At 35.9% G+C, this 12,095-nt stretch overlaps 1 protein-coding gene across 12 annotated transcripts in view; it reads left to right on the top strand.

Moving 5' to 3' along the window:
- NEK1 (NIMA related kinase 1) overlaps nucleotides 1–12,095 on the top strand; it is a 41,630-nt gene that overhangs the window by 10,394 nt on the left and 19,141 nt on the right. For 3 of the 12 annotated variants that reach the window (XM_027456426.3, XM_072037318.1, XM_072037315.1), the window contains exons 11-18: nucleotides 1,158–1,315; nucleotides 3,238–3,297; nucleotides 3,523–3,582; nucleotides 3,745–3,792; nucleotides 3,887–3,961; nucleotides 7,007–7,179; nucleotides 7,262–7,393; nucleotides 10,721–10,823. In XM_027456426.3, coding sequence (XP_027312227.2) covers nucleotides 1,158–1,315; nucleotides 3,238–3,297; nucleotides 3,523–3,582; nucleotides 3,745–3,792; nucleotides 3,887–3,961; nucleotides 7,007–7,179; nucleotides 7,262–7,393; nucleotides 10,721–10,823 — 809 coding nt within the window. The remainder of the gene's footprint in view (nucleotides 1–1,157; nucleotides 1,316–3,237; nucleotides 3,298–3,522; nucleotides 3,583–3,744; nucleotides 3,793–3,886; nucleotides 3,962–7,006; nucleotides 7,180–7,261; nucleotides 7,394–10,720; nucleotides 10,824–12,095) is intronic. The other 9 variants (XM_072037319.1, XM_072037321.1, XM_027456420.3 and 6 more) reach the window with 6 other exon arrangements.

Here is a 12,095-nt window from a genome sequence, read left to right on the forward strand (position 1 = left end):
GTGCTTTTGCTTTCCGATCTGGCAAGGTTGTATACCTACTTCTGTTCTTGTATTATTTTGGGTGTGTTCTTAGAACTGATTTTACAAGTTCTGAGGAGAAGAGAGAGGGAAGCTTTTTTTTTTTTTTTTTCTTTTTTCACCGTGGAGCTGGATGTATGTAGAGTACAAATCATGTTAATGCAATCTATGAGTCTGTCACACTTTAAGTGTACTCTTTCTTCTTGTACTGTATTACGTTTCCAAAACGTAAGGAGACAGTGAAAACTGTAAATGCTGAAAACTATTTATTTGTTGTTAGTGGACGTTTTTTGCCTTATTAATGACAAATGGGTAATGAGAAATCCCACTCCTTGTTAAAAGAAAAAAAGGAGAGTAGGAGGTTTTGTTAGAGATTCCAGGATCAAACCTTGACTTCAATCCAAAGCAGTAGAATTTCTGCTATAGGTGGCAAATTAGATCACTTTCTCAAGTTTTCCTGCTGTAGTCAGTTTACACTTATTTCTCAGATTTCTTCCTTTTTTTCCCCTCCTTGTGATTATTTGAAACCATGGCAAGTGCTCTGCTGTTTTTTAATAGTATTGTGAATGTGTTTCACTGCTGTCCTGCTATTCTGTAGTAAGAGAAACGGCCTTGCACTGATTCAAGTTCACAAGATGATATTGGCATATTTTCAGGAACTTCTCATGAAAAAAAAACATCCTGATGAAAATGCAGCTGGTTTAGGGCTCATCTGCTGACAGGAGTGTTGCAGGTTGCAGTCCAGTGTCATTAGTGGAGGGAGGCCTGCCTCTCAATTGCATTGGGAAAACTTTTCCCTGCGTTCATGACAACTGGATAATAAAACATGGCAGCTGGAACAAGTTTAAACTCTCCAGAGTTAAGTGAAGTTGTAAAAGTGAAAAGTTCAGGGATTGTGTCCTGCTATTTTGTGTATTATATAATATGAATATATATTCATATATAAAAATGATATTTAGAAGACCTGTTTTGGACAACTGGATTTATTACATTTACACAGTCAGCTCACATGTATGAAATGTTAGCACTTCACCCATTCTCCTCCAGCTTTGCTGTTCCAGTACCTTAGCAAAGGGAAATACAGGCAGAGTATACTGACTGGCCTGAATATAGCTGTAAAGCAGCCTTTTCTTGTTTAGCTAAAAGACCAGCTCAAGGACAAATCCTGGCTTCAGTTGCACCAGCTCAGAAAATTACCAAACCCGCTGCAAAATATGGAGTGCCTTTAGTGATGAAGAAGTCTTCAGATGCACCCAAAAAGCTTCATGAGAAAAAGATGATGACTAAATTTAGACAGGTAACTAACAAAGATACTTAAATCGAACTGTTTTGCTAATGTTGTATTTAAACAGTACTGTAATATTTTACATTCTTTTTCAAAATGTTGCTTATATGGATGTATGCATCTGCAGAGAAAGTAGTAGTACTGTAAATGCTTGTCTTGCTTCATTATGGATTCTTTTTTTTTTTTTTTTTTTTTTTTTTTTTTAATATCAGGATTTTTCGAGGCTGCCACCTTGGACTTGATTTCTCATGTGTTCTCATATCTTTGCATCTTTCTTCTTGGTTCAGAAATAATCTGCAATTTTTAAACTTTAGAAAACTTTTAATAACTTCCGAAAGTGTTGTCAAGCAGAGAAATTGTGTAATCAGAAGAAGACTTTCCCAGACTTGATTCCATGAGCTGATGAGAAATGATTTTCTGTATACCTTCATATTGTACTACCAATCTTTTTTTTTTCAGTTGTCTTTCTTTATATTCCCTATTACATAAAGCTGTTTGTATATAATTCCTTTAATTACTGCATGACCCAGAGATATTTCATGATACGGTTAGTTAGGCACATTTCAAGCAGCTAGTAACCAAGAAGCTCCCACTTCAGCTTTATTTTCTGCCCTCAGCAAGACAACCAATTCAAATTGTCTTCTGAAGAAGTGGTTTGTTTGTTTCTTTCTTTTTTCCCCATGGCTCTTTGGAGAATATAATACTGAGATCTCTATGAAATTTGATAATATATTTGGTAGATGGAAAGAAAATTAGTTCTGAGATAGTTTTTCCTTAATCCTCCAGTAAGTGTTGAACCTCAGGGATAACTTCCATCACTTATCACACAAGCCTCATTTGCTCATCATGTGCAGTTTGAAAAAGAGAGCAAAAAAAAAAAAGGGAATGCACAATCGTGTGTCCTAATGAGACTATGAGTCTTTCTCTTTTAAAGCTTGGTTGTGAAATCAGCTGCTGTTTTGCTGCTGTTCATAATCAGTTTCACCAACTAACGCTAAACCCACTTGCACAGCAGCCCAAAGCCCTCACTGTGGCAGGATATACAGACTGAGGAAGAATCCTCATGCTGTAAGAAGTCAAAAATGCTGCAATTTTAAGACATTATTTGTGTGGGTTGTATGTAGTGACAAGGGATAAGATGTAGGCTAGAAATAATGGCTACGGTGTAATAGAAGTTTTCTTCTCTTTGCTATTGTTTCAAGTTAGCCTCAGCTTGCAGTTCTCAATTGATTTTTAATGGAACATGCATCAATCATCTCACTTAGTATTATTGCATGAATGCACTGTAGTTGAATTGCATTGACTTAAGTCTCTAAAGATTTCTGTTTTCTGAGATATTTGACTTTGAAGTACCAATCTGATGGGTTTGTCAAAAGAAAATCTTACGAATCTATCTGTATTCTTGTACAGCTGGGGGGGGGGAAGCTTTCAGTAACATTCACTTTTGGAGAAAATTAGAGTAAGAAACATAGCTTATTTTGTATAGCTGACTTTTTACCAGATATTCAATTGTGGCTTCATTTCCCTCTTCCATGGATAACAAGAACTTAGGGAGAGTTACACAAGAAAAGTCACCTAAGGATAACCTAATAACTCTGTTCTCACGTAAAAAGGGAATCTTAAAATTGAAGGACCCTCAAAGACTATGAAAAGATTATAATACGGAATGACATTGCCAGAGAAGAAAAATGGAGACAGATCTGAAATTACTACCTTCAGCTTTCAAGATGGAGCTCTTAGCAGAGGATGAGCAAGTACCATAGCCTTTGCCTGAGATCTGAGCAGTGCTTTACATTTACAACCTCCTCAGTAATGAATTATTTTAAACCGACTTCTGCACATACTGAATTGTGAATTGTCTTTTTTTCTTTGATTAGAGTTTTCCTCTCATTCTGACATTTGCTATCTAATTTGAAGTTTCACCTTTTATCTAGGCCTTTCCAACTCCTGTGAAGAAAATGAATCCAGGAGAAGAAAGGAGGAAAATGTTTGAGGTATCACCAAATCACCTGCTAATATTCAATCTAAGCAAAAGCTAGGTCCAGAGCAAGAATGACAAAATAAAACCTTTCCTCCTGATCTTTTTTTTTCCGAACATCTAGAAATGATTCTTATCTTCGTGGACATAAGTCAGCAATTGGAAGACTAACCAATCTTGACAGACACTTCACAGAATAATGGCTCAGTAATAAATACCAAATTATATGCTTGTTTTTCAGGAACCTTCAAAAAAGAAAAGGTTAGAGTTGCCTGAAAAAGAAAAGCGCCAGAGAGATCAGGTAGACAAGATACTTGAGGCACCCTTTTTTTTTTTTTTTTTTTTTTTTTTTAACATCCATAGTAATTTTAGTGAAATGTGTTGAGTTTTGTTGCGTGTTGCCTAGGAATACAGAGTAGTTCAGTTTCCCAGTTACTAAATATGTTTAATCCTTACATTGCAGATCAGTTTACTGAAGGCGGAGGAAATAAGAAGATTGGAGAAAGAAAGGGTAAAATATGTTTAACATGTGTTAATAGTGAAGCTCAATTTTTACTTAAAGTGATTCCTTGAATTACGTTTTCCTTTATTGTTTTCTCCTTCAGATGGAACGAATAAACAGAGCCAGGGAACAAGGATGGAGGAATGTGCTTGGTTCAGGTGGAAGTGGTGATGTTAAGGTTGGCAGCAGATGCAGAAATGTGATGTAGTGTGTTCCCCCCACCTTTGGTTATCTGGCATGGTCTTATCTTTTCAGAATCATCTGCTCTTGGAGCTGTCCAGTATTAATCTACTGATAATTTAAGGCAAAGCGTATAACAGACTTTATTCCCTGGCTTCTTGGAGATCATATGCAATTTTCATTTTTAATATGTATTAAATTTCTGAATCTCCCCTCTTCCTGCCAGTAATGGTTTTCATGCACCACTTTCTTTTTCCACTCCTGCTTTTGCTAATTTTCCTGCGCTAAATCTATGCATGAACAGCTTCTTACATATTCAAGTTTGTTCTTGAATTTTTTTGTTGAAATATTTTCCCAGGTTCTCATACTGTGGTAATGGACATCTTTCCCAATATTAAAAATGTGCTTTTAAGCATTCATTTTTATTTACCAACGTCAATGACAATTACAATACCCGTATTGATAAGTTGCCCATAATGGGAGAAGAAATTCCTGAGTAAATGTTATTTTTGCCTGAAAGCAGTTAACCCCTTAGCCATTCACTTCTTAAGGATTTAAATTACATAATTTAATCTTAATCCCATGACAGTTTGTATTTGCATAACTGTTCTGGGAAGTAGTATCATGAAAATACTTCAATATAAAAATCTGGGTCCTCTATTTTTATCAGACAGAGACAGTGCAGAAATTTCAGTATTGCTGTGGTGTAAATCTATTGAACAATATGAAGTGGGTTAAAAACCAGCCATTTGTTTTGGTGTTAGGGAGTCCTACAAAAATATTTAGCCGAAACAAATTCAACACAGTTTTCATAAACAAGCTCTGGCTATGCACTGGGGTCAAAATGAAAAGAGGTTTTATTTTCTTCTCCTTGTACAACAAAACATGAAGAAACCAAAAGTACATGACCAGGTTTCATTAGCTGCTTTTTATAACTGTTCTTCAAAATAGACACAATTTTTGGCTTTGTGTCACATATTGCATAACTTAGCTTAAATATAAAAGCAAATGTAAAAGTACCAGACTTTCAAAACTACCATGTGTGGCTTTAATGGGAAATCAAAAACCATCATCTGGTTCCCATTCTCTCTCTTACGATGATGCTGGCAAGCACCAATGCAGGCTTCTGTACAACATGGTATATACGCATCGGCATATTTGGATCAGAGCTCTATATGTTACTGAAAACAATCATTCCTTTGATTAACGTCAAGAGTTTTATTACAAGGGCCTTAGACATGGAAAGTACTCTGTTTTTTTTAGCTAAAACAGCATCACTAATTTCTCCTATTCACAGTAAAGTAAGGAAATTGTGTTTCAGTGGCTGCGCGTACTTTCTCTAAGTGTCACTGTGTAAAATATCAGAGCAAACATCCTTTAAAATTGTTTGAAATTTGTTCTCTGGATTAGGTAGTTTTGTGCGGATTGTACTGCAGGCCACTAAGGTATCATCACTTGAGGTTTCCATGTATTGTTACAGTATTCTCGATGTAATTGCCCATTTCCTTTCTCCCTCATGGAAACAGTGCAGCCAGTGACTCCCTGCTGGTGCTGTTAGTTTAGAATGGCAGTGTTCAAGCATTCCAGTAATGCAAGCCACATGGTCTCTAAATGTACAGCAGAGTCTTGCAGTGCATTATGTTCTCCTCCTGTCTTTTTTGGATTGGTTGCTCGTACCTGCTTCTGGGGTAAAGTAGGGAAAGAGATGGCAAGGAGTAGACTTTGAGTTTGTGCTTCTAGCAGGGGTTACAGTGTTTCTGCAGATGGTTGATGAACACCTGCTGCTTAGCATTTGCTTAGAGATTGATCGTGCTATTTCTTTAAGTAATCCTTTTGGAAACTGAGCTCTAGTAATTGTAGGTGAAACCTTTAAGAGTGTGTAAGGCAAGGCTTTGCATTCTATTTGTAGAATCAGTTGTCCTGTATAATAAGTTACTTTTATCCAGAAGAACAACGTACCAGCATACTTATTTTAATGCTTGGATAAATCTTCTAGTTAGTATTCTATCACATGGGCTATTGATGCGCATTGAGCAATTGAAAATGAGAAAGTGAGCCAAATTGCTTTGTTAAATATAGGCTGCTCAAGAACTTCTGGGTGGACAGCTATAAATCTGTCACATCTGTACTGTCCTATTTGAATGTACATGAAATACTTTGGACCACTCTGGAAAGAACATTCACAGATCCCGTAGGTTCGCTGCCATGGGCTATTTCACCACTTTCCCCAGGTGTAAAAGGAACATTTTTATGCATGTGCTGACAACCTTAACCTTGTTTTGCCAATTTCACACTTTCTGCATCCATCCTTGGCTACTACTGTACACAGCTGCTTGCAACATTTTGTTTTTTATTATTATTTTCACATGAAGGCTCTCCAGGAATTCGAACTCTTTGAGAGTGACAGAGATCGTTTTCACAAAGCTGTAATTTGTGGTACATGATCTGAACTGCAGTAGGGAAGCATCTCAGTTCTGGTGATGCAGCCAAGTTATAGATTGGTAAAAACGGGGATTCTCAGATAAATCTGCTGCTAATGTCACTTAGCAAATTTAGAAGTGTGCTTAACCGTTTCTGACTTCAATTTAAAAAGTGAATGTTTGGATAGAAATGACTCAGTAGTGCTTCAGTTAGTTAGTACTGTATCATTTTTAGCTTTTTGTGCTAAAATTTTAATTTTTGCTATATAGAACATCTGCTATCTCCAGTTACACTTCAGTGGATTCCTCACCAATAACTGCCAGAATGTGTGACAGATGTCTCATGTATAATTACACTATTATCAAAGGGAGGTAAAATACTGTGTTATTTTGGAGTGCTAACTGAAAAACAAGTTTTTAATTTATCAATCTTGTAGTGGTAAAGTGATGAAAAGGGATTTTAATTCCTTGGTTAAAATACGGGAACACCAAGAGTAAAACTAGAACCAGTTCAGAATTGTTGCAGAACATAATAAAACTTTATTCTGCCAGAGAGGTGAAAATTAGAAGGGCTTGTTAAAACCATTGTTTGAAATGTCCACCCTACCTTTTCTGATTTTCAGGCACCGTATTATGGTGGTGGAGGTGGTCTTGGTCCTTTTCCAGTGTCTTCCAGAGGACAATATGAGCATTATCATGCTATTTTTGACCAAATGCAAAAGGAGAACTTTAGAGTAGCTGAAGAGAGGGAAGCCAGATGGAGGGCAGAAGTACGAGGCCGAGAAGCTGTTGAGAGGTATGGCTACCTTCCACTAGAGGTTGCACATGGTCTGCTTTAGATGAAAGTAATGAAAGTTACTGTACGTATTTATCTGCAGAGGAATTCCACCTGGAATACGTCCAGGAGTTCCTAAGGGGCCTGCAGGTCATCACCATTTACCTGATGCTGATGCAATTAGGAAAAAAATGAAAAGATCGAAGGAGGTGTCTAAACAAGCCAATGCAAACAGGTTGGACTATGATAATCCATAAATCTGTCCCTACGTGTTAGATTTTTGTTCTGTCTTGTTCCATTTAGTAGCTGAACATGTCTCAAAACCACCTTTATCCATTGGTACTGTGCTGTCTGTTTGTGTGTTGGTCCCTCACAGACCACAATTCTTTTAGAACCAATGGAAACCTTGGCTTTCCCAATAGGGGAAAAAAAGGATTACTTACAACTGTAACTAAACTAGATTTAAGCCAAAAATCCTGGCTTAATGCAGTTACAGTCTAGCTAAAACAATAACCCTCCTTTGCTTTTTTCATAGTTCTGTTTTCTGTGTTACCTGCCAAGATGCTTCCTTGTTCTGTCATCTCATTCTGACTGCCTTCTCTCCATCTCAGTGTTTGATCTTCTAACATAGAGGAGTGTCTAGAAAGCTTTCTGCATTCTTAGCTCCCATTTATTGACAAGTGGAAAACTTGTAGTAGCTTTCTTCATCAAGAGATGTGAATGCTAGGTGTTATAACAGTATGCAACTTACTGCAAAGAATAAGCACCACAGAATTATGAAGTGAGCGTGTTTTGTATATGAAAAAGCATTGATTGTCTACCTATTTCAGGTAGATTGGCAGCCTCTTTCAGTTAGTTTTTTCAAAACTGCGTTGCCTTTTTTCAAATCTGTTAATATTGTTTAAAGGACTGTTTCCACACCGAAGAGTGGTGTACGGGGAAGTATATACTTGGAATGTCAGTACTTCAACATTACTCACTAATTTTCTTAGAGAGATTTTTTTTTCCTATCATGGATTATTTAAACTTCTGCAGACCCAGAGATGTATCCCATGGGGGCAGAAATAAATGGTGTTAATGTGAAGAAAAGGAAGTGGCCAAAGAAAACGTTTGTTCTTCTAAATGAATTCTATTCAGTTTTATGTTTCATATAGTATGTTTTACCTTCTAGGTTTTTCTATTTTAAAATTTATGGCAATAGTATAGCACATTTAACACTGATGTTAAAATTTTGCAAGCTGCAAGGTATGTGCTATTTCCTTTATAGTAATTTGGACCATTGTGAGCTAACTGAAATTCTTCCTGATACAACCCAGGACTGGAAGGTATATTTTCTCAGCTGACATAGATGCGTCTTTCCAGCCTTCTCTGTTTATTCCCAACCCTTTGCACACAGTGCCATCATTGACAAATCTTGCTTAGGTTAGAGGTATTATTATTTGCCTTGCACATTTGACGATATTAGATGATACTTGGTAATTCAGGTAAATTGTTTTAAATGTGTTTAAATTTGAGAGCAACTATAATAGAGGGCTGCAAATTACTAATAACCTGGAGATCCTGAAGAGAAATTGATTCAATTTTTCTCAAATCCGTAAACTAAGAAGCACTCGATGAATGTAGCATGCAGAAGTTTTAAAACAGATGGATATAATTTTCTGTCTATAAGCTGGATTACCTTTAACCTTAAATTGAACTGCTGTTCCTTAGCATTTAAAATGTGTTAAGTATTTGTACTTCATTATCTAAAAGTACTTTTTTTATCATAGTCAGCCTAGCAGTGTTTCTCTCTCACACTTTATTCTTTCAGCTAGAGATGAGATCTAAAGATAGGTGTTCAAGATGTTTACCCAAAAGAAAAAGAATGTTAAGAATAACAACTTTCTTGAAGATAGGTAATTTAAAGCATATATTTAAAAAGTTGAGAAATCCTTGAGTTACAGTCTTCCTGATTACACTAGCACAGCTAACGCAAAGCTAAGTACCCTCAACTTCAGCAATCTTTACAAATTGTCTCTTAGACAGCAACGCTGTCCAGAAGAAATCTGGTTGAAGCTTTTTAACAATATGAGTCACTCGGCATTAGAGTAGGGAGAAATGGTATCATGTAAAATTTAGTTGAAATAAGTTTTTGCTGTGTACTTGGTTTGAGACAAATAGTTTCTTTTGCTCAGAGAGCACCTCTCCTACCTGTAAGCTAAACTTTGTCAGTATGACCCATTTTGAAAGATTTCGTTATCCACCAGTTGAGTTTATATGCAATGAACAGTCAAAATCATATAGTGAGCCAAATATGTATATACAAAAATTATGAAGTGTTTCTTTCTTTACCAGTAACACTTATGTGGACTGTCCTGAATTTTCAGAGCAGCTATAGCATTTGTACTGTTGTATCAAAGTCATTTTACATCTCTCTTATTTCATGAATTATAGCATATGAAAATAGCACTTCATTTCCTAATTGCTGGATGGTGGGGTGAGGAAGACTAGGTGCCAGGGAGTGTAGTTAGTGTGCTAATTCATTTAAGAATTACTAGGAATAGTTCCTGTATGGCAAAATTATTTTTTCTTTAACTGTTTCAGCCTGATGAGTTATTGCTATCAGCTTATTCCAATACCTTCCTTCCTATTGCTGGACCCCCAATACTTTTCAATCAAACGAGGCTAGGGGAGCCTTGGAAAGGGGATTGCCTCATCGTTCTACAATCTGTTACAATATCTAACACCATTCATCACCTGTTTCTTTCTTTTTTTCTTGCTTCGTTTTGTTTAAATAGGGAACTTTCTCCCCTTAGTCTTCTAACCAATTTTTCAGAAACTGGTTCCTCTACAAAATGATCATAGGTATGTACTAGGAAACCTTGGCTGCCAGCTGCTCAGTTGCAATAAATTGAATGTAGCCTTGTTAATCCAAACAGGACCCTGATCTGGGGTGAAACGTGAAAAAAAACATCTTGATTTGGTTAATTCTGAGGTAGGAAAACTTCTTCAGAGTCCCTTCAAAATCAGACAAGCAAAAGTCCCACCAAATCCCCCCAAAACAGATGCCAGAATGCTCTTGGAATACTAGCACTGTGTCTGTTATCTAAGTGGTAAGTGGTAGAAGCTCTTACTCCAAGCATAGGTCAGATTAAGGCTAGTGGATGGCTCATGAAGGAAGTCTTCTTGCCCATCTCTAAAGGGAAGCCTTGAAAGAATCTGTCCTTTTTTTTTTTTTTTTTTAACTTTTTAGTTTACAAATGATAATTAATGAAAACCAGCTGAGATTTTTTCAGAACTAACTGCACTAAAATTGTGATTTGATGTTCATTTTGTTTTGATGAGCAGGATATGGAAGAACAACAGTGTTCTGAGAGGGCATGTTTAATTGTACTTCTAATATAGTTGAACCTATTTTTTTCTCCCTTTTGTGGAATTCTGTTGTATTTCAGCCAATTAAAGGCATTTTGAGAATATACGTTTTTCATAGTTAGTTTTTGTGTCCTAGTTTAAATATATGTATAGGTTTTGCAAGTATTGTATTTCAGAGACTTTCAGCTTGCTATGTGTTGTAATTATTCAGGCAAAAAGGGTGGTTACCCGCAGAAAGAGCAAGGCAAGTTGAAGAATTCTGGCAACGAAAGAGGGAAGCCATGCAAAACAAAGCTCGAGCTGAAGGACACATGGTATGGAAAATCTGTCTTCCTACTTACATTACTGCTTCAGAATGCTTTACAAATCAACAAATGAAAAAAATTACATTTTTGTGCATGTCTAACTTGATATTGTGAACTTTAGAACATTACTTTTTTTTTCTGTTTATAGCTGTAAAGCTTTAGTTAAAATTAAACTATGTATTTTTCAGTAGCTTGAACTTTAAATGAAGTTTGATTAAACTTTTAACTCAGCTACAGTAGGGTGTTTTAGAAAAACATTCTGTTTATTAAGAAGATATTATAAAGACATCCAGCTTCAGTCTGTAGAGATTAACTAATGGACAGTGTCACAAAATGTTCTTTGTTCTTTATGCTTGCAGTTCTAAATTCAGTATTCCTCTGGGAAATGTGTTTTGCAGTAACAACGTCTTGCAAGTGATTCCTTTACATTAGGATGTTATTATTTCTGAAAAAGTGAATATGGAGAATCATATACCTTTCTATTTTTTATGGTTTAACATTCAAGCCAAAACTGGAATTCATGGAATCTTCATGAACATATGCTATTTCTTACCTATGAGGATGGTTCTTTTAATTTATTGTCTCATCCCCCAGTGACTAAACCACAGAAGCTTAGAAATACCCTCTTTTCTTGAATTACTGATTTTTCAGCTCAATTTGAAAGAGTATTTAGCGAAAATACTTGCATTCGGTGCTTCCTGTCAAGAATTTAACTGGAGTATTGATTTACAGGTGGTTCTCGGTACTCAAGCTTGAGAAAGCTAAAGCCCCAGTGTTTTACAAGACACAAACAAGGTCCATGTAACAACACATAATAAATGGAATAAACATACATCTAATTAACAAATCAATATATTTTTATTAAGTTCAGCAGGAGCTTACAGTATATCATGGAAAAAATAATATAATTATTTAAATATGATTTTACACCAAGCAGAAAACTCTGATTTAAAGGATTCTCATACTGTCCTGAGTTGGACTCCTGTTTTCCATTCCTTTGGGGTTGAATCCTTTTGTTCACAGTTACAACTCCAAGTACATCACACTAACCTAGATTATACACTGTAAATCCACATGTATTAGCAAGGTAAAACAGCTTGTTATGTTTAAAAAGGAAAATGTTATAAGTGTATACAAATATGTTACAAGATTGATGAGTTTGCTACTTATAGTATGTTTAAAAAAATATGATGATGGATAAATGCTTACTCTACATATGATGATTCCACTTTTATCTTAGGCTTGACTCGACAATGGCAGAAATGCCAGCTGTGTGCCACA

The sequence above is a fragment of the Anas platyrhynchos genome, chromosome 4, assembly GCF_047663525.1.
Source record: "Anas platyrhynchos isolate ZD024472 breed Pekin duck chromosome 4, IASCAAS_PekinDuck_T2T, whole genome shotgun sequence".
NCBI classification, from domain to species: domain Eukaryota; kingdom Metazoa; phylum Chordata; class Aves; order Anseriformes; family Anatidae; genus Anas; species Anas platyrhynchos.